At 37.3% G+C, this 22,740-nt stretch overlaps 3 protein-coding genes across 7 annotated transcripts in view; 1 reads left to right on the top strand and 2 right to left on the bottom strand.

The window, feature by feature from the left end:
• Positions 1 to 18,857, top strand: part of LOC117426599 (cyclin-T2-like) — a 24,857-nt gene extending 6,000 nt beyond the window's left edge. For 2 of the 5 annotated variants that reach the window (XM_034044341.3, XM_034044343.3), the window contains 3 exons: positions 4,876 to 5,039; positions 5,307 to 5,377; positions 5,480 to 7,772. In XM_034044341.3, coding sequence (XP_033900232.1) covers positions 4,876 to 5,039; positions 5,307 to 5,377; positions 5,480 to 6,907 — 1,663 coding nt within the window. In that variant the 3' untranslated portion in view covers positions 6,908 to 7,772. Of the gene's footprint in view, positions 1 to 4,875; positions 5,040 to 5,306; positions 5,378 to 5,479; positions 7,773 to 15,571; positions 15,695 to 18,319 lie in introns of those variants that run through there. The other 3 variants (XM_059033870.1, XM_034044342.3, XR_004548143.3) reach the window with 3 other exon arrangements.
• Positions 8,810 to 15,661, bottom strand: map3k19 (mitogen-activated protein kinase kinase kinase 19). Its single transcript, XM_034925227.2, has 7 exons — positions 15,525 to 15,661; positions 15,018 to 15,238; positions 14,472 to 14,518; positions 11,904 to 14,120; positions 11,442 to 11,567; positions 10,635 to 11,332; positions 8,810 to 9,412 (listed from the first exon to the last, which is right to left on the bottom strand). Exons 1-7 carry the CDS (start codon positions 15,560 to 15,562, stop codon positions 9,346 to 9,348), a joined length of 3,414 nt encoding a protein of 1,137 aa, XP_034781118.2. The 5' UTR covers positions 15,563 to 15,661; the 3' UTR covers positions 8,810 to 9,345.
• On the bottom strand, positions 18,852 to 22,740 carry LOC131739479 (uncharacterized). Its single transcript, XM_059033871.1, has 4 exons — positions 22,599 to 22,740; positions 21,315 to 21,463; positions 20,593 to 20,784; positions 18,852 to 19,130 (listed from the first exon to the last, which is right to left on the bottom strand). Exons 2-4 carry the CDS (start codon positions 21,423 to 21,425, stop codon positions 18,966 to 18,968), a joined length of 468 nt encoding a protein of 155 aa, XP_058889854.1. The 5' UTR covers positions 21,426 to 21,463; positions 22,599 to 22,740; the 3' UTR covers positions 18,852 to 18,965.

The following is a 22,740-nucleotide window of genomic DNA, read 5'->3' as shown; positions in this document are numbered from 1 at the left end:
ACTTTCTAACTGTTTTTTTTTGTATTTTCATAAACTAAAGTAACAGTTTTAATATATACTTTCAAAATTAAATTTAATATAATGGATTTCACAGCAGCACCGTATGTGATGTTCAAGTGAGTCCATCATGTTAATCCCTTAAGGACCAGTTATTTATGACTTCTTTATTATTCCTCAATCAATTGATGATAAGAATGTATGTCTAAGATTACTACTTTAGGAGTCAGATTCTGTCATATTAAAGCTTAAAGCTGCATCCACACTGGACGCGAGTGATGCGAGCGAAGTCGCCGAATGTCAATCCACACCAGACACGACTTGGAAACGATCCAAAAGACTGGAAATAAGTACATGACCCACCCATGCATTCCTATTGGACATACTAGAGATGGGCTGTCCCATTACAAAACAGGTCTTGTTTTGATAAAAGGTTACCACCCTGACCTCCAGCAACTCCGTTGTAAAATAAAGGTTGGACTTGTAAAATCTGTAGATCAGAGTTATTGAACAGCCCTATATATCCAAGTTTTATTGTTATCCTTTATTAATATCCTTTATTATAGTAGTAATTGTACAGTTGTACTCGTAGTATTTTTTTATTTGTGGTAGTAGTAGTCTGATTTGAAGCCCGGTACATCTCCAGCTGTCAGCAGACAGCTGGACAATAGTAGTATAGTTGAACTGATATTTTCAACAAATGTATTTTATTGTTATACATTTATGTATACAACTTACTACAATCTCAATTGTGTTACTTTACAAATTCCTTCATTGATCATTTTTATTAACTTCAGGTATTTTAAAGGGCAACCTTATTATTATTATTATTTATTACTATTAATATTTACTATTACGTTGTTGTTGTTAAGCATACATAATCACTATAATTATTATTATTATTATTATGATGCTGTGCAAGTCACCACTTGTATTACTACCGATGCCGTTCTGCAAATCTTTTTTTTTACTTTATCGTAAACGCTACGGAAGACTGTGACCCATAAGCTCATGGATGAGTTTGAGCCGTCTCTGACTTAATTTACTTATGAATAATTATACACAGAACAAGGTCGTGTGCCATGGCAAGACTTTAGTTTTTCCTTTTAAAACAGTCTGGTGAACAGATATGGCTCATAATCAAACTATGAGCTTGGTAATGTTGGGATGTGTCACATAGAATGCAAACGTGTTGCTGGCTTTGTTTTACAACGAATAGAATAGTAGGACCTTGATAATATTTGTGTTTGTTTGGTGAATCTCTTTATGCATAATTCACATTCTTCTTGTCACAGATTTGTGCCACAGAACAATTTAGTGAAAAAAAAACATTATTTATCATAAAAGCAAACAAACCAAAAAAAAGCCATAGCTTAAAATCAGGTCACATGTTCAAGCTCTGTAAATGCGGGACCTTTTTCTGTGTCATTTTTAAAAGCCAGCCAAAGTGCACATTTTTCACTTAAATGCTGGATATATAGACTGCATGTATGGTCTGGTTTATTTTTGCTTATTAATAAACCTATTTTTATGCAACTTGCACAATCTGAAAGAAAATGTCTTGGTGCTGCTAAATGCACCACCTGCAAGCCACGACTACAGGTACTACATAAAATGATTAACTTGTTTTTAGGCATGACGTGTTTTGAGGCGTTTGTTTGACGTGTTTTCAAGGGTGTTAACCTTGCTTCTGATTGGTCAGTTTCATTCCAGTCGAGAGACGAATAAAATAGAAACTGGTTCTATTTTCGCGACACAAAAAGTTCTCAAAGTGACGTCACTCGCTTCGCTCGCTGCTGGTGTGGATACTCCTATTTGACTGCAGTGACTTCTAAATTATTTGCTCGAGTCCAGTGTGGCTGCAGCTTTAGGGGGAAATCTAGGCAAGATCCCTGAATTTAAATGCAGTGATCCCTCGTCATCATTACAGGATTTGATAATTTACAAATAGTTAATTCAGTTAGGCCATACGTCGTACTATATTATGTACAATACATTACTCCACTATTTCAATATTTTTGATCAATATTTTGACGTGCAATTCAGACCGTTAATGATGAGGGAGCACTGTATAGTGTTTCATGACAGAAATGTTAGTTTTATATACATGGATGGCTTAGTCAGTTTGCATGAAGAGGCTTATCTAGCCGACCTAGAGTGTTGAATTTTGGTACCGGTGCAGAACAATCAACATGGGACACATTTGATGCAATAGAAAAGGCACATGATGAATATGTAAAGATTTGTGTTTTGATTTCATTCAGCATCCCTGAGATGTTCACACTCGTAGATAATCATATAATGTGGGCTTCAACAGGTTTTTGTTTTTTTTATTGCATCTTTGTGTTCTCCATGACTTGTTCTTTGACGGTAGCAAAAAAAGAGCAGTCAAATAAGCCACAGAATGCATGGATATATACATACTTCAGGATGCTTTATGTCTATCTTCGAGTAGCACATTCTTATCTTCTATTGCATATAGCTCAAATTATTAGCCTTATTTGGTTGTGTGTTTTGTTTATCTGCAGTGATACAATATCAGTTTAATGTGTGATGTATGGGTGATAACAAGAGTATAGAAGTGTTTGCAGATTTCACTATCCTGGAGAATTATCCGAATCTTATTTTTTGCCCATAACAAACATTTAAGTTTGATTGCTGCAAATGAAGTGGGAACCTCCTGCTGTTTGCAGTATTTACATGAAGTGCTCATGTTTTAGAAAGTATCAATCATGTGAAATACGCAGTTGATATTTTAATAGTGGTAAAATATGAAGAGCCAATAGCAAAATTAAGGAATGTTATTGTCTGTAAACGATCCTACTTGTTAATTATGCTTTTCAATTTTATTAAAACAGAAATCGAAGATTTATATGATTTTTACATTTATTGACTTCTGCAAATATTCTAAAAAATGTTGTGGTCCTTAAAGGGTTAAATTGTCCATTTCAGAAACTGCAACTAGTTTAGGCCAGACCTAAAAAATATATTGTTCCTTGGACTTTTGGAGCCAAGTTTCAAGAAGCGACAAGCAATTTTTTTAAAATTTATTTTTTGGTAAACTTCTCATGCCAAACCTGTTTTTGTGCATGCCTTTTTACACAGAACACAACATTTAAACCCCTGCAATACACATATTAATCAAATATGTAGTGTTCATATCTTAAAAACTAACCAAAACTGGAATAATAGCATATAGGAGTAAGATTTATTTTTTTGTACACAGTCTACAAGTGGACAAAAAACTAATGTGCAAGTCTTGGACCCCTTTTGATGATCTATTTTTATATTTATTGCTGTAAAGGTATTACTTTTCTATAAAACAAGATGTTGAAATACAAACTTTTTTTTTAAAATATATTAAAAAAGTCAGTGTCAAAATTGAAGGTACTGCCAGAGTACTTGTACCACAGAATCATAACAAAATACTTGGCATAACTCTCTCACTTAAGAAAATGCAGAAAGTTTTGCCTGCTTTAGTGCACCTGCTGTCAGTTTAAATCCCCATGTTTTGGACTTTGCCTCCCTGCTTACAGGGGTCGCACTACTGCATCGCCACTTTCAAGTCCTTGATATAGTCACTGGTGTCTGAGCTGAGACGACACAAACATAAAAAAGCTGCCTCCATGGGACTAGAACAACATAAGGACTGGCAGATCACTAATGTTGCATGTGCTGCAAATTAGGTTCACTGCAATGGTTTATATAGAACAGAAACAATAAAAAGAGATGTTTCTGTAAACAGTTTCCACATCTTGCGATGAAACAGATCGTAAAGCCAAATGCTTCCGTGTACTGATATTGTACTGTACACAGTTCTGGAGCAATTCCGCCAATAGATAGCCACAATCCCATGTACTTGCAACGTAGAAGTTGCTGTCCTCGCTTAAGAAATGTGAAGTGAATATACTTCATGGTCCCAAACATTGCTGCCGATTACTGTACCACAGGGAGAAGTATAGGTGCTTTGTTTGAAACCCTGTAGCAACCATCACTATCATCATACTGTGCCGCTTCACAAAGAAAGGGGAAAAGGTTCTTTGCTTACTATTACTGGCTGTGTTGAACCATGTACCTTAAAGGGGAGCACAATGTAGTGTCAGTGAGATTTATGATGGCGCTGTCATAGCATAAACTGGGGTCAACAAGGATGAAAAGCTTTTGGAATGCTGTCATCCTCCGCTTTCATAATTTGAAAAAAGTGACAAATTATGTTTTGGGAGCGGCAATTCTGATGAACTATTTATTTACTAGGTCTGGCCTTATCAGGTTTTTTCTTTTTGTTTTTTGTGTATTCTATTAAACGTGGATCCTTTTAAAGAAATGTAACTTATTGTAAAAAAACAACAATGGACATTGAATTACAAACCAATTTATATTATTAGAAATGCTTTTATTGGCACCACTGTGGCACTACAATAGTAGAGTGACAGAACTCGAAAGGTCTTAGATCTGTAGTCAATCTAGGACCTTGTTGGTGAACAAAATGTCCAGAAGAAATGATGGTTGATATTTTGAACAAGTTGTTATTTGCAAGGGCATGTTTAACCAGAAATCATGGTACTGGAGTTACTAAATGAGAGGCCTGTTAGGGTGTCATCCACTGATAACCTTTAATGACTAAATGTAGAGAAATTAACTGCCGTGCCATTTGCCACCTTAAAAAAAAAAAAAAAAAAAAAAAAGTGCAGTGTTACCAATTCCATGTCCAGTGTATACCCATCTGAAGTTCTAATTTAGGACACAGTTGCACTTGCAGTTGAACTAGTTTTATAATAGTTAACCTTGCTGTTGTATGCAAATTACTGGTATGATTTCTTCATTTGTTAATGGCTTCTGTTATTTGTTCTCTTGTCCCTCTCTGCTTTTCCACTACAGTCTGCACCTCACTACATTCTGTCTTCAGTACAAGCCCACAGTGATAGCATGTGTGTGCATTCATTTGGCTTGCAAATGGTCCAATTGGGAGATTCCTGTATCCACAGATGCAAAGCATTGGTGGGAATATGTAGATCCATCTGTTACTCTGGAACTACTTGATGGTATGCTCGTGTGGATTATATTAACTTTTATTCTCTGAACTATGACATAGGCAGGGAAACCATGTGAAAGCCATGGATCTATAAGAAAAGGCAAGCTTGTGCTAGAAAGCACATGTTTTCAAACACTAATTGTAATATCTGAGAATCTAGTAAAAGATTGTTGATGCAGTATTTCAGATTTCTATCAGTGATGACTACATTTGTTGTTATCTTTACATTTATGGAACCAGATCCTGTGTTAAAGCTTTTTATTTTTCTTTTATATAGAGTTAACACATGAGTTTCTACAGATACTGGAGAAAACACCCAGCAGATTGAAAAGAATTCGAAACTGGAGGGTAAGACTGGCAGAACATTTACTGCCCTACTGTTGGTTAATTTGTTTCTCAACAAATTATTAGATCATCTATGCTATTTATTTTTTGTTATTTTCATTTTAGGCCAATCAGGCTGCTAAGAAGCCCAAGGGTGACGGGCAAGTTGCTGATAACTCATTTCCTGGTCCTTCTATGGTCCAAAATCCATCTTTGGTCGACAACATTACTGTTGTGTCAGCAAATGCAAGTTTCCCGAAAGCATCCAGCTCTGCATCGTTCCCTGTAACCTTGCCTTCAAACTCTGCAGGAGCTACAATGCAAGGCGGTCACTCCCTTGACTCCATTGCTGCAGTGACAACAAGCTTGCAGAATACATCTTATAACTTCACAGCGCCAAACGACTGGCCCCAGCACCAGGATCAGAGCAGATCGGATGTGTATTCTCTCAAGCAGGAGACATTGAACCTTCAGCAAGGAGCCTCTGGGCAGCTTCATACTGCTACCCTCCATCACAAACCAGAAAAAAATACTGAATATTCTTCCAGTAAACACGAACATAAGTCAAGCAGCAGCAGCAGCAAACATGCACTGCTTGCTCCTCCACCGATCCCTCCCCCACAGAAAATGACATTGGACAAATACAGAGAGAAACATGCTGCAGAAAAGCGTAAGTTGGAGGGTCTTGGAGATACAGATATCCAAAATCAATATGCTCCTGTTACCCAGCTGATGGTAGAGAATCAGCCCCACCATAGAAAGCATGCTCAACAGTTACAAGTACCTGGTGGTAGTGCTGTGGCGTCGCCTATTAAAATGAAAATTCCCCTTTCAAATCCCGAAAAGACTGAAAAAAGAGACAAAAGTGGCTCCCTGAAATTGCGGATCCCGATACCTCCCACAGAAAAGCCTTTGAGCAAGGAGGAGCTGAAAATGAAAATCAAAGTCTCATCTTCGGAGAGACACAGCTCCTCTGATGAGGGTAGCGGAAAGAGCAAACATTCCAGCCCGCACATCAAAGAGCATAAAGAAAAACACCGGGACCGTTCCTCTCACCGCCACCACGGTGGTAGCCATAAACATTCCCATTTGCACTCCCACATGCACAGTGGGAACAGTAGCGGCAGCAAACTGAATGCCGACGGGACTGTAACAGCGGCTTTGAGGAGCCCAGTAGTTCTTAGCAGCGAGGGCGGCCCCTCCAGTTCCAGCTCTTCACGGAAGAGGACGCACCCTGACATCAGTCACAACCACCACTCCAAAATGAGCAAAAGTTCCAAAAGTTCAGGTAGTTCCTCTAATTCTTCCTCTGTAAAGCAGTATGTATCCTCTCACAACTCTGTTCTTAACCTACCCTTCCCCCCTCCTCCCCCTGTCACATACCAGGTGGGCTACGGACATCTCAGCACCCTAGTGAAACTGGACAAGAAACCAGTGGAGACCAACGGCCCTGATACGAATCACGAATTCAGTGCAAACAGCCAGCATATGGACTACAAAGACACATTTGACATGCTTGATTCGCTGTTAAGTGCCCAAGGAATGAACATGTAATCTAGGAGGAAAAAAAAAAGCTTAGATCTTGTGTTTGTGTTTGGGTTTGGGGTTGGGGGGGGGGGAGGGATTTTAATTTAAAAACTAAGAAAAGAAATGCTTCCTAATCCTTAGGCAGCATAACATGATGCTGCCACTTGTTCAATGTACTGCTGCTTTGTCCTCCACTGTGGAAAAAGAAATAGCGTAAACATAAGTTTATCTCCAGTTCTCCACATAAGAATAGTATTATAAATACTGTACTAGCATGAAAGGTGCATTTTTTATTTTGTTTTATTTAACAATATTTCCACAACTGTAAACTTCACACAGGCAAATAGTGGCTGCTTCCAAAAGACAGACCCTGAACAGTGAAGGCATGATTTAACACTGCAGCCCAGAAAGTGGGGTTTTAGTTGCTTAGCTTTTGAATGAGTGTCATTGTTTTCTTTTTTATATCTTTATACTGTATGTATGATTTGCATGTTTCAATGATAAAGGGATAAAACAGATTATACTGACAACTGTTTACAGAAAGTGGAGATAAATGTACATACATTTTTGTATGTTTAGCTATACCATAAATACTCAGGTTTGGAGCTGCTTGTAAGTATAACAAATATATGTAAAAGACTTGTATCTTGTATAAGAGTCCAACAGTGATTCAGATGGCAGCATTCCAGCTACTTAGAACCTGTAAGCTGCATGGCTGCCAAGAGGGGCATTTCCTGTCATACTGGGAATCTAGCACCAGTTACTGGTAAATTTCAAGATTATTCAGAGGTCACATAAAAAAAGTTGTCTTTTTACTCTCTTGACCTAGTTGATCGAAGCTGGATGCCAAAGGTTGTGCCTCTAATTAAAAAAAAAAAAAAAAAAAAAAAAAGGACAATTATAGAACTATAAATAAAACGTTTACATAATCGTTGCTGTGAAGTGCATTTAAAATGTTTCTTGGCTTGATGCAGTAGCCTAGATGCAGAGCTGTTACTTGATTATGGTCATTTAAAATTATTAATGTGTTTTATTAAAAAATATTATTTGGACAAAATTTAAAGTCAACAGTAAAGTTGAGTTTTGTGTTGTATTATTTTTCCGGTCAGTTCCATAATGCATTGTTTTTCATTTCTAACGGCAATAATTGTTTTCAATTGAGTAGTCCTAATTTCAAAATGAAGCCAAGAATGTTCTTTTCCAGTATCAATACCGTGATTTTACTCTTAAACACAGGCTTACAGTGGTTAAGAAACCAGCGCAAATCTTGACATCCAGTTTTTCATTTAAATTCTATAAATAAATCTTAAGGTTACCACTACCTTAACTTGTAGTCTTTTGTCATGTATTTTTCATTTTCATTCAAATTTTCATGTGGGGGGTGGGGGGGGAGAGGGTGGTGTTCTTCACGTGCTTTTAAGGATATGGTAAGAAAGTCAAGTGTGAATTTAAAAGAAAACCATGATTTGTGTATTCTTAGCCATGTATTAGTGTGAGTTTAGTGAGACCAAGCAGATTTGTCAGAGGTAAGTCGATCCATATGAGCACTGGCAGCATAGTCCACATTCTTTATAAATGAGAGAGACAGGTTGTCCCATGAGTAAGGCATACTGGGTGAGTGTCACGTACAGTGTTATCTATATTAAATATTATGGTTCTTGTTTTGCACACAATTATCTAAGCTTGTTTTGCTTACAAATATTTCACTTAGGAAAGAAATTGAGGTGCAATCAATATTAACAATTATGCCTATAATTGCCATTGAGAGGGGGAAGTAGAACAGGTGGTTTGGTAAAATACAAAACTATGTACAGTAATACTAGGCAGTTTATAGCAAAGCTTGTTAATGTTCTAATATATATATGGTTTGGTTTTGCTACATTGGAGGAACTTTCATTATAGGTACAATAGCTGAGACTGAAGGGACTATTTTTCTACTTTTAATTCACCGGGTATGAGTTGTACAGTATGCAATCCAGAGCACTCTAGTTAATTATTTATTACAATTCTTCATATTATTTTTTTAAATACAATGTTAAGTTAATTTTGGTAAACTAATTTTTAGACACAGAAAATAGAAATTATTTATATACAGTACATATCCAATCTAGCTTAATATTGACCTTGGCACAGAAACTCCCCAAAAGTATAGTTTTTCTGAACTGCAGTTGTTAACCTGCGACCTCTCTGTTGCTGTGGTGCTGCACATTGATATGTTAATATGAAGGTTCTTTGTGTATAGCACCTTTCAGAATAGGTCCAATGAGGATCTGACTTGTTCTGCCAACATCTTTTAACCCCCGTCTGATCACGTTTACTTGTAAACGGTGCATATTGTAACAAATAAAGGACAATGTGTCTTGATTCTTCTTCTCCAGGTTGTATATGAGAGCGTCAACAGTTATGACATTCTCGCGTCTCGTCACTTCCGTTTCACATCTTGGGCTTAATGGCTGATGATTTCATTATTTTTCTCGCTTGATGAAAGGATGCTCCAGTAGTTGTTTAGCAGAGGGTCTTTCTCGTTGATCGCTGTATTTTATGGGAGAGGAGAAAAGGCTAGATTAGTTTCATATGTTTCAATCTAGTTTAATTTGTTTTTAGTTGATTGTGATTAGCATAACTTGCAAACTAAATGTAATATATTAAAAACAAGTTCAATACAATGCAGAATACCTAATCAGTCTAATCGGGATATTCCTTTACACAAGTTATTAGAGGGATCTAAATCATGGTTATGGCTGTATCTTTAAACCACTTGAGTTTGGATTACATTTTCCATGGATGATTCTTCCAGGAAGTTATTGCACATACAGTGACTTGATGGTTCTGATCATGGAATCTACTGATTTTGATAAATGCCACACACTGTGTTTGTCATGATCATCCACTTTTTATAGTGCTGTAACGACTTCTTGATAGGGCAATTCATTATGATTGTTTTTGCAGAGATTGAAAGGTTAGTAATTTGTCATAAACAATAGAGAAGTTTCTCCAGAGTAATGTCTAGTTTAACCATTTTCAAAATGCCACTAGGTGGTGCTGAAGTATATATAAACTTTAATGTAAAATTTCTGGTGTTTGATTTACAAATACATAAAGGAATGTATGTGTCCTTTTCTATAAACAGCAATGATCTGGCCCAGATCCTTCCTGTACAGTTTCACTGCTAATAGATGCATTTCTGTTCTGTTTCATCCTATTTAAATTTATAGTTGTGTGTGTGGTGTTTTTTTTATTTTTTTATTTTATTTTTAGAAACAGTTCACATTCTACAGGGAAGTCCTAAAGTCATTTTTGGAAAACGCATTAGTCTCAGAGCACTGAAATGTGTTGCCACATTGTTATAACATTCATTGTGCCTCTTTTGTGGTACTGCGTGTCCTTGATTTTATGTTGCGTAATATAGCATCTGCTTGGTGCAGTGGGTTATGTTCAGTATAGACAACATACTGACCTTCAAACCCTTTTAACTCCTTCAAAGATTTAAAACCCTACTTTTAAACAGTAATGTTTTAAAAAAATATCTATCAGTAGATACCAAAAAGGTACTAATAATGTCATAGCACAAGTTGGTTATGCTCTGAAATAAGTCAGGGTTAGAGTTTTATTTAATACTGAATCTTAACTGTAGTAGTTTTTTTTTTTTTTGGATAAACATATTGTATTTTAAAATGGATACTTCTAAAATCTTAAAGCCATTTCCTTCAAACAGTTTTTTTTTTTTTATGCATTCAATTCAAATTCTTCTCACCTTGTTAAACAAGCTTGGACGAAGTTCCTGGCATTTTCTGAGAAGTGGTCTGGTAAGGACGGCATAAGTCCTTTCTGTGCACCAATGTAAAACAAGGCTGCCATCCTCTCCATGTGAGCAAGTGGTGGTTTACCCATTGCCATTTCAAACACAGTACATCCAATACTCCAGATATCTGATTTCCTGCCATGCCCAGTCTCATTGATGACTTCTGGTGCCATCCAGTATGGAGTGCCATGCATAGACTTGAGCATTTCGCTGTTGGTGCCTGTCATGTTCAAACAAGCCAAACGCTTGGCACAGCCAAAATCTATGAGTTTTATAATACCAGTGGGCATAAGCATAACATTGTTCCCTTTGAGGTCTCTGTGGATCACCCAGCTATTGTGCAGATATTCAACCCCTTCCAGGATCTGTTTTGTGTAAATGGCAAACACCTTTTCTGGAAGAGGTCCAAAGCGGTTGATGATGCTGGCAACAGATCCACCCGGAACAAACTCCATAAAGATGCTCACGATGTTTACTTCAAGACAGGTTCCAAGGAAACCTACAATATTGCTGTGATGGAGAGTTTTTAGCAAGTCCACTTCTTCCTGGAGTCTCTGGTATTCCTTCTCTGCAGTGGCTTGATCTGAAGAATCCAAGGCAACCTGCTTCACTGCTATCAGCTGGCCTTGACTGGTGAGACCGCAATACACCTGAAAGACAACAATGGCGCAGATATGGCCGGTAATAAAGTGTCGTGCATTAAAAGCAATACTGACTTAAGAACCTAGAAGCTAAAATATATGCTATAATGTTACTAACCGTTCCATATGCACCTCTGCCAAGAATGTCACCTTTGGTCCAAGTAATGGCATCCTTAGTGTTGTAACTATCAGAGTTACTCAGAGATATGCTAGGAGTTTTTGACAACTTATCAGACGTTTGATCCTGTCCAGGGGCAAAGCACATGTTATGTTTAGCATTTTTTTAAAACTGCATTAGAACAAGTATGTATATGTGTACTAATTATAATAATTGCACAAGAACCCTTTGGGATAAGCCAGACCAAAATTGCTTTACGCAGCATATTTCCAGACCAACATAATATAATGCATGTATCTTTTAGAGATAGATATTTAGTAAATGAATTCATTTAGCATACCTTTTAAATGCATAGGACTGAAATGATTATACTGTAATCCTTTATGACTACTGCCATAGGTTAACTGGTAAATATTGGGTGGTCTGATGATTTAAAGTTGTATAAATGGGATTTTCTCTTACCAGTGATGGTTGATAGTTTTTAGCTTTTATGTATTTGCAGTTGCTTCTTTCCTGTGGTTGAGAGATAGCTTCTTCAGGTACATTATTATTCTCTTCTGGACTTGGGTAGTTTTGCTCAAGAGAGTTGCCAGTGTCCTTTTCATCCAGTGATAATAGCTCCTCCGCTAAGCAACGTAATAACTCGTCTGTCAAATCATTGCTCGCAGATTCCAGAAACCTCTGGTATGTCGGAGTAACCACTCTGTTACTCACAGAAGTCCAGGTGTTGATTTTGGGTGGAGTTGGGCAAGTGTCCTGTTTTGTTATCTGATGGAAACCTGAAGCCTCTTTATTTTGGCTATCATCACAAACGAATGATTCGCCTTTGGGAACACAAGGATCTAGTTCATTAGGTTCCTCATCACTCTCGGCCAAACCAGCATCATGAACAAGAATCGGAATACCCGGCAGATCTCTATTGTGTACACAGTTAGGACTTACAGAAGCGATTGTTCTGTCTGGCAATTGTGTTTGAATTTTCCCAATGAGTGTTTGATCTTCAAGCTCTATTGCCTGGGGTATCTGAATATCCTCAGGTGTTTGAAGGTCATTCATGCCACCTGGTTCACAGAAGAGCACCTCGCTCTTCGATGTCTTTATGTGCCAGTCTGGACCAGAAATAAATACAATACCCTCCTGCTCCTCATTGCTGAGCAGCTGCTTGTGGTGTTTCCCTTTCTTCAAAACATCCTTGTTTTTTTGTTTGAGATTCACCGAATTCAGCTTCCCATGTGGTGTTTTCTTTGACCTGCTGCTTTCGGTTGCTTTGCTAGATTTTGAAGGTTTGCGTCCAGAACTCTTTCCTGGTGGAGCAGACTGTACCTCCCTGGAAGATCTGCTTCCAGATGCAGTGGATACCCTTATGTTGGAATATACTGGTGTACCAAACATTTCATATATTCCAGGTCCTTCCTCATTTGAGTTGATTTCTTTGAACATGTCATCGTAGTTGAGTTGTAAGAGGTCTGCGGCAGACTTTGCTCTTGGAGTTAAACCAGTTCCTTGTTTCTTGACCTGGTGAACACTTCTGTAGATAAGGGGAAGAGGCTGGTTTTTGGGCAATGTAGCAATTTTCATGAAACATTTTCTTTTTACTGGGTGTGCTTTGATTCTCGCTTTTGATGGGGCAGTGCATCCATTTGGTAGCGCAGGTAACCCAGTACGGTTGGGATGCACTTTTTCATTATTTGACTGAAAGCCCTCTTGCTTTGTTGTGGATTCACCTTTCATCATCAGATCTTGAGACCTTCTAGAGTTTGGCTTGAGATTTGCTGGAGATGACTTAATCCTAAAATTTGATCTTGTCTCTTTTCTAGTCTTAACATATTCTTCTTGAGCTATAATGTTAAAGCTGTGGTTAACGTTTATATGCACACTCTTTATTTTGACTTTGTTCTTTGGTATTTTTGTCTCTTCTCTGGTCTCAAGCTCTGCTTCTGAGATTGTGATATGTACAACAGGTAGCAACTCTTCATTTCCAAAAGTGGACTCATCAGTGACTGCCGGATTACCTCCATTGTCATTGCAGTCTCTTTTCTCTCCTGCAACTGGAACCAATGCATCCTGTAGGTCAGGTTTGATCTCGTCGTTACGAAGGTCACAACATATCTCAACAAAGTTATGTTTGGAGGCTACCTGTTTCATCTGTTTTGAATCAATAGCTCTTATTAATGGTTGTTCATAGTTGTTTGGTTCTATGAAGACAGTGTTTTGATCTCCTTCAGCAGTCCTTTGTTCTTGTGCTGTATCTGTATCTTTTAGGACACAGTTAAATTGTTTTACCTTAGGTTCATTCTGAAAGTCTGTGTCAACCTTTACAGCAACATTGACTTGCCTTTCAATGTCAGACTTCTGCTCAGATTCATCTTTACAGTCTTTAAGTTGTCTGTGAATTACTTCTGACTTGCAGTAATCCTCGTCTAGGGACCCCTGAGTACTTGAACTACTGGAGCTTCCCCCCTGACTGTCAGCTCTGCTACTTGTTAACATGTTTTTTCTTATTTGTGATGCTTGGGGACGAGGAGAGAGAGGAAGTAAAACAGGTGGTTTGAATGGAACAGAATTAATGAAATGTAGTAATCTCTTCTCTTGTGCTTTATGAACATCTGTTTTAACCTCCAATGGAGATAGATGCCTTGGAGTCCTTGCAGGCCTGGCTTTCATACTTGCCAAAGATTCCTATAAATGAGATTCAAAACTTTAGTTTAAAACACCATTGCAGGTGGCACTGCTATCTACAAGGCATTTAAATGCAACACTGTTCAATATAAAATAATATACTGCAGGTAGGTAACTAGGCCCAGACAGCCTTTCTGATCCAGATCTTTGTTAATACAACAAAAGATATTCTTGAGGGATTCATCATGTTTCCCTGTGTTGAATGTATTTATGATGGCTTTTAAAACTGAATTTTAACACCCTGGGTGGAAACTGAAACAGCAATTGAAAGGGCTGTGCTAAATTTGGAACACTACAGAACAATGTCCAGTCATAGTGTACATTTCTGTGATGTGATATAAAGCTGTTTACCTTATTTGAGTGATTGATTACTTTTTCTTGGTTAGTTATTTTCAGCCCTGTTGATAAAAATAAATACATGAATAAATAGAATAGTTGAAATAAGGTATTGCTTAATGAACACCAGACGTGACCTATTGAATGACTACAAACATGTTTTCCTTATTGCCCGAGAGACTATTTATTTATAAAGAATATTATTTACAAGGCAATGTTGTTCTTGCTCTTTAACAGTATATTGCAAGCTATACAATTAGTAGGAGCATTGGAAAACATGTCAGTTTAGTCTATAATTAATATTTCCCAAACCTTAATGATTTTAATTTAACACAAACAAAATGTTGGGGATAGGTGTTTCATTGGGTTAATGAACTTCACTAACTGCAGGCTGAGTGGAATGTTCTTGCACCCTCCATAAGTGTGGTTCATTAAAGGCAGATTTGAAGAATACGGAGTAGAGAAGATCGCTTTCCCAATTTGCCAAAGCTTGTCGGCTTTAGTTTCCAGCACTGGCAAGAGCCATTAAAAATAATAATAATAATAATAATGTGTCCTTACTTTGCTGAATCTGTGCTTTAATATCCTGAAGTGAGTTAGAGCGCAGCAGAGGAGCTGCTATGTTTGGTTCTGACTTGCTCAGAGCAAAGACAGGTATCTGCTGTTTGTTTCTTCCATTTCTTCTGATGGGATGGGAAGGCAGATGGGTCTCATCTGGAATAGAGGCATGCTCTTGCCTTTTGTTGTAGCCTTGCCACAGGCTTGGTAAAGAAATTCCCTGGCTGTAAGAATGATAGAATACTCATTTTTAAATATGTATTTTACATTCTTTTCCCAGCATTGTATCACTATGGTATTTTAGAATTTCTTAATTGTAGTTTAAATTTACATTATCTAAATCAGTTCATTTATTTAAAAACAATGCTTTCATAGTAAGGACCAGCCCCTTTTCAACAGTCATAGAAAGGGAGACTTGCTGACTGCTACTCTGGGCTGGGCTGAAACTGAAGCAGCTCAAGAGTCTCATCAGCTAGCTGAATGCAGTCAATATGGAACAATACCACTAACCTGCTCATTTCTGCTAGCTCTTCATAAGCTTGACTCATGTCTTGCAGGGTCTTTGCTGCGGTTTGGAAATCAAGAGAAAAGCCCCGATCTGAAAGAGAGGGGTAAAAAAATTACTGACCTAATACTACAGCAACATGGAAAAGCAGCCAGGGAACTGAAAATGAGAGGATGTAAGTAACTGTTGTAAATAATTTATAATTTTGTTAAGGAGTAAGTTTCTCTCTCTCTCTCTCTCTCGATTTAATCCATTTAAATTTAGTTTAAATTTGGCACATACTATGCACAATTAGATTAAAAGCCTTCATGTTTTTTATCTAATCACAGGTCGGGCGCCGTTGAATTGAAGCAATTAACTGTAAACAGATACATTACATGTAATTTGCCATTTATCAACACAGTAATCTAAAAAACAGCATCCTCCAATTGAGTCTTGAACTTTTTTTAGTTAATCTTATTAAATACTTCCAGTGCTTGCAAAACTTATAAAACAGTAAACTAGGTCAAACATTAAATCTTTTTGTATTAAATGCAGTTGCACTTACCTTTCAGGAGTACAATTTAGTAGAAAACCTATGAACTACTATGACTTTTTTAGTACTTTTTTTCCCCCCAAAATAATAATAATAAAAAATCTCAAACATAACTCAAACAACTATGCAGCAAAAAAACACAACGCGACGTCCTAAAGAAGAAAATGCTGCATTTTATAATCGCCACTGCACAATACAAAATACAGTACCTGCACTGGTCTATTTAGGTTATAGCCAGCAGCAGCACAGCAGTCAGGCAGAATTCCCATTATAAGTCCCTTAGACCCACCTTAAGATTATTCTGTTATGCAAGTCCAGGTGGTTACATTGCTGCTTTTGTTCCTGCTCATGATGAGTCTGCTTGTGGTGACAAGGCAAGACTGATCTGTTTACAGGATGAGCAGAAGAGTAGAGTGGGAGCAGGGGGGGGGGGGGGGGTTGAGATACAGGACAGTGTTTCACTTGTATTCATTGGACACAGAAGTATGACCAAAGGACAGGTGCTAACAGCCCCAGCCTCATCAAGGGAAAATAAAGGTCAATGTAGGCTGTGTTTTTCAACACAGAGATATCATCTCTAAGTCACTACATTAACAAGTTATCCCAATGACTGTGTACCTTGAGGTTGTCTGTTGTCCTGGAAATCGTGTGAGTTGGGGGGAGGGTTTAAGCTGCACTGTTCCAGATCATGTTCAATTAATTGATTAATACATTCTGCTTTACCAGACTGCCTGCTTTCTGTTTTGTTTGCATTCTGTAAAAGCCTTTTTCCTTCTCAGGCTTCTATCACACTAATTTTAAACAGATATATGCAGACTCTGATCAAGGGGAAATACAGGTCTACATATTAACAGGGATGTTTATTTATGTGCTGTGTTTTTATCCAACACCAAGGGGTGTCTCCATGCACATTTAAAATGTATTTAATCTCTCAGTAAGAAAAATAACGAGATTGGCTGAAATAGGGAGCCAAAACTGACACTCCTTTTTAAAGTTATACTTTCTTTGATTCGGGCATGTCCCAGGAAAAAATGTTTCAAGTTGAATGTCTTGCATAAACCTTGTATATCCAAATACCGATCAATTGAAGTGGTCTCCAAAATTCCGTTGAGGGTTTTTATGCTTAATTAGTCACAAAAAAGTTTAATGAACAGGAGTCTTTAGGGTATTAACTGAATTTTTAAATGTTTTAGATCATCAGAACAAACTGTGCTATTAAATACAAGTTTACATTCACCATACTGACCTTCCGCAGATTTACTCTTTCTGCACTCGGATTCTTCCTCACTCTCCTAGAAGATAAAGATATACATTGATAAATAAATTAATCATAGAAACAGGAATTTCATTCTTTTGTTAATCGCAGGACAGTCTATTAAATGAACCCCAACCTGCACTTGGAAACAAACAAAAATAAATCTAAAAATAAACACAAAAAGCTAACGATTGTTCTGTTGCTTTTGACATTAAAACCAAAAACAAATATATTCCTCTTTTAGGGGGCAGTAGGCTTTGATTGGGTTATATCTGTAATTAAAGACAATCCATCCCCTGGGTGTTTAAATATTTAAAAGTCCCATTAGCTGTAATGCATTAGCTAGTTATCGCTTGTATTGTGGCTGGTCTTCTATGGGGTGTGCCAACCATCTGGTTTAGTCCTAGCTGTATGCTGGTCATAAAACAAAGAAAGGTTGTTCCCTGGTGCACAACCACATCCCCTTTCGTGCAATCCTGCCTAAAAGAACTGTTGAGTTTAAATGTGGCTTACAAACCATTCTATTCAGTGTCCCTTGTCACAAGACTGCTTTCAGTCAAATGACTCAAATGTCTCTTTATTCCATTATTATAAGTGGTCCTTCTGTTGCAGTATGATACTTAAAGAAAATATCAGTTTCTATATTACCATTTCATATTTAATTTGAAAAAATATATATATTCATCCATAACTTCAAACACAATCATAAGATCTTGATAAAACTGTAATGAACTAATGTAAAATACATAGACGTTTCAGCTATACGCCACAGTCACTGAACAGAAAGCAGCAATAGTGGAGTAGGGATTTATTTAAAAGCATGGTTGTTTATATCCCAAGATAGGAAGCTTAATCACGTTTTAAATTGATCAGTCTTTGGATTGATACTGTACCTAATGTCACCCCTTTTAAAAAGCAAGACATTTTTACTTTTATTTCACTGTACTTCGAAACAGTTTTTTTTTTTTTTTGTCCAGTTCAAACCCACATGCTTTCTTTCCTCCATGCAGGTGAAACTCTCCAGGATAATGCTCTTCTGGGGAGGAAAGGACCTTACACCGTTTGCTAAAGGCTTGGAAAATGTCAGCAAGTCCAACAGGGCTTGCTGGTCTGTGGGGGGTAAAGAGAGGGGAAATGATAGTTCTTAGAGGAATCATGATTACATTACATTTACAATCCTAAAGCGCCTAGACCAACACATTAGCTTTTGCACATCGTGGATCTGGTTATGCATACCTGAGAGTGGCATCAAGTCCACCAGCACTTGGATGACCTGCTCCTTTATGGAACTCTTGAGCTGGGCTGCATAGTGCAGTGCTGACTTCCCACTGGAATCACACACTCTAGGATCTCTGGAAGTGAACAGGAAAGAAGCAAACATTTCAGATTGAATTCCCATGCCTTGCACCTATTTACTGTGTTTGCATATTGGTATTGACATGTATTATTTACTGCTATGTTTATTTAAAAGGATGTGGCCCAAACACAGAAGTTGGACCATTTCATTTGTTCTAGGTTAGGGTGGAGCTGGGTCAGGTCAGATTTGTTTAAGAAAAGGATCAAGAACAGTATACTAAAGTGAGACTGGAAACACTGTACTCCAAATATGTATATAAAATGCTGTAATTCTGAATGAGCTAAAGTGTCTACTTGGACTCACATGTGGTTTTTAAGCAGCTCCTTGATCACCTCCACTGGTCTGTACTCTGCAGGCAGCAGGGCTCTGAGCCTCTCAAACAGGTCAATGTCTCGCACTGCCAGCATGAGAGCATTCAGCCCATCCTGGTTTGGAACATTCACATCCACTGTGGCTGACTCTGCCTGAAATGCACAACGTTTATTTGAAGTAGTCTTCCACATTACAATGTGTAGCTATATTGATAGTAGGCATATACTACTGTATAAGGGACTGAAACTATAATGATACATTGAAATATGTATTACAAAATAAGACGTTATTCTTTTCAAGCCCATGAAAACCAAGTTTTTTTTTTGTTTAAGATTGGCACTCAGGACTTAAGCAGGAAGTTTCCATTGAGAATGATGAAACCCATGATGTAGTAGGTGATTTTATGTTCCAGTTTTATTTCTTCCCTCAGTTTCGGAGTGCAACTTTAAGGACCAAAGTGGTTATGAATTACAGGCTTTGGACAAAATCTAATGTAAAAGGATCAGGGTTGTGTTCAATTCCTGTTAAATTGATTTTTTTTTTTTTAATGTGTCCAGTTCCCATTCCCTTTTAATCAATTCTAACACATCATTGATCAAAATTGCAAATGGCAGTATTCTGTTAAAATGAGCTTCTTTCAGTGGCAACAGATTACTTGCATTTAAGTCACTTTTAGACCATTGAAATTGGCTTCAAATAAAAACATTTAAACAATCACAACAATGATGTCTCTAAAATATCAATTTCAATTCCGATTCCTGCAAAGGAATTGATTTTAAAAAGGAACTGAAAAACAGGAATTGACCCCCACCCTGAAGGGGGATAATGTGACCCCCTCCTCCCATGCCCTGTTCTTCAGGGTTAGACAATACTGAATATGTGAAACCCTGCTGACTCTTACCTGTTTATCAAATGTCAAAATTCCAGGTGAGTAATATGAACTGTGTGCATTGTACCTTTGCTTTAGTCTTTCCTATAATCCATGTCTGCCAGCTGTCTGTGTTTGGCTTCTTATTTGTAATCAGACTACTGGTTTCATCATTGCTTATATTGAATTATATTCATTTTGAAAGTAAAAATGTACATAAAATAAAATGCTTGTGAAATTAAGTATAAAAGTCACTTATTGGAACGTATTGCGAGGCACTCGCACAGGGCCAAAAAAATGGATTTGTTTAGCATACTTCTATCACTGGATGATAGTTGATAGACTAATTGATAGTGTGAAGGATCTCTTAATGGTTTCATAAGGTGGAATGTGCGTGTGCTCATTTGCACATACCAGTATTCGACATTAACCTTGCCAAGGGGTGAATTGCACTAATTACAGCAGCTTAAGAATACATTTTGAGAAGGTAAAGAAATTGGACAAAACTGATTTGGTGATATCTTAGGTTGGAAATATTTTCTTGTATAGTGGTGTTATTTTGTTAACCCAGAACGTGACTAGCTGTTCATTTCTCTTTTAGTATTCCCATATACAATTAGGCCCTATTGAATGTTTTATAGTTATGGATGATATTTTGAAAATGATGTCATATAACAAAAGAAACGTTTGAACCAATGTGAAAGATGAACCAGTTGAACATGTATAAAGCCTGTTTCAAAACCCACCAGCAGATGTTGAAGGTGCTTGAGGTCGCCCTGCCACGCAGCTTGTAGTAGTTGCCTCTGGGGAAGTGCATCTCCATTTACAGCGGACAGCAGGATTCCCTGGATCGTGGGGTTAGCTAGATGCACTGCTGTCTGGTTACTATGGTTACACAAAGTGACATCAACACCTTTCTTCAAAAGCAAACATACAACCTGCAACAGATTGATAAGAAAGTTACATCACTTTGTCCAATTATTGGGTGTCATATTTCAGCAGTTACCATAACCCTTCACTTTAATGTATCACACAAACTCTGATATCTGTATAGCCTTTATCTATGAGGTTCAGACTCGGCTGTCTGTACATTACTGTACATGAATTAGAACTGCTTATTGGATATTTTTTAAATGGACAATCACCACAACGTTTTGATATGGATTACTTGAAACTCTTAATTATCACTCATTAGTATTATGTCTCACAACAGTTCTAGTACTTTTACAGTTGTATAGGCCTACTGTCAATATAGCTACATCTTGTAATGTGGAAGGCTACTTCAACAAAGCCCTCTTACTATAACTGGTTACATTCAGCTCAGACACATGTTCTGTCTCTATGGGGGCCATAAACCTACAAAATGGAAACAAACAGCCTAGAACCATTTTAATTGCTCTTTCCTCACAGTAAATTGTTTTTATTTTTTTATACAGTTGGTGAGGTGAAAAGGGCAATTTGCTCTTACCTCTGTTAGGCCCTTGTGGCTGGCTGTGATGAGAGGAGTGCAGTCTGTGTCTGGGTTTGGAAAGTCAAAGTGTGCTAAATCAGAGACATCATCCATGGGTACTCTCTCCATTGTCTCCAGGTCTCCTAGGAAGCTTCCAAAATGACCACCTGACAAGTTAAAACAAAAGGGGTCATAATTACCCATGGATTACATTATAATTATAGCTTATGTACCAAATGTGATGTGCGCCACTATTTAACACTGTATAACAAAACAAAAAACATTGGTTATCTTTTACAGATCATATTTTAGATCATTAACTGACTATAGACTTTGGTGCCTATGGTGATCTATTGCTTTAATAAAAACTTGTTCTAAAGCAGGAGTTTAATTTGGTATTAATAACTCATTTGCTGAATTTACATTCATTGTTTCTCTGTTTTGAAATTGTTTTAAATTTGCAGAATTGTTTCTCTATATAGCAAAAGTTTAAGCTTTTGGCAGTGTCATGTAGTGAATGTCTGTGAAAATATCTATCTGGTGAGAAAAACATGTGCTTTTAACGAGGATTCTGACACGTTATATATAGTGTCAGGAAGTATAATGAGAATTATTATAGTGGAATAGGGAGACACTCAGGATGGGGTGTATATAGTGGAATAGGGAGACTCTCAGGATGGGGTGTATATAGTGGAATAGGGATACTCTCAGGATGGGGTGTATATAGTGGAATAGGGAGACTCTCAGAATGGGGTGTATATAGTGGAATAGGGAGGATCTCAGGATGGGGTGTATATAGTGGAATAGGGAGACACTCAGGATGGGGTGTATATAGTGGAATAGGGAGAATCTCAAAAGAAGAGGAGCTTCCAAAGAAGGCAATAAAAAAATAAAATAAAAAATGTTTATAATTTTTTTAATTAAACAAGATATTTCTCCAGGCAACGAGAGAGGAATCTAATTAAACTACACCTATCAAATAGTAAAATAAAGAATTGAGCAATACCCACAAATGGCAAATGCATCACAATCCTGCCTGGTTTCTGGCATGTTCACTAATTTGGCAACCCTGTCTACAAAGACTATCAAAAGCAGTGCTCTCCTGTTAGTACCATGTGGCATTATTTGTACAAATAAAGCCCAAGCCCAATCCAGTGTTATCATGGAGTAATACTAATATCCAAGTGTGAACATCTCTAAAGTGCAGCTTCCCTAGGTGATTGAAAAGCTAATTTGTGTTACTGGGTTAACTCGCCTGAATACATTTAATTTCAATCTCTCTTCAAAATAAAGTCTTCTTACCTCCAAGTTTTCATTCCATCAGGATTTATATGTCAGCAAGTGTCAAATCCTCATTTTATGCTTACAGTTCATCAATATATTGTATGATTGTTTTTCTCTAACTCCAGTCCTTTGAGTTCCTTGCTTTTACAGGTTGTGAATT

Source organism: Acipenser ruthenus, chromosome 11 (assembly GCF_902713425.1).
Source record: "Acipenser ruthenus chromosome 11, fAciRut3.2 maternal haplotype, whole genome shotgun sequence".
Lineage (NCBI taxonomy): Eukaryota > Metazoa > Chordata > Actinopteri > Acipenseriformes > Acipenseridae > Acipenser > Acipenser ruthenus.
The sequence above is the reverse complement of the archived record's forward strand: the minus strand, read 5'-3'. Positions and strand labels throughout refer to the sequence as shown.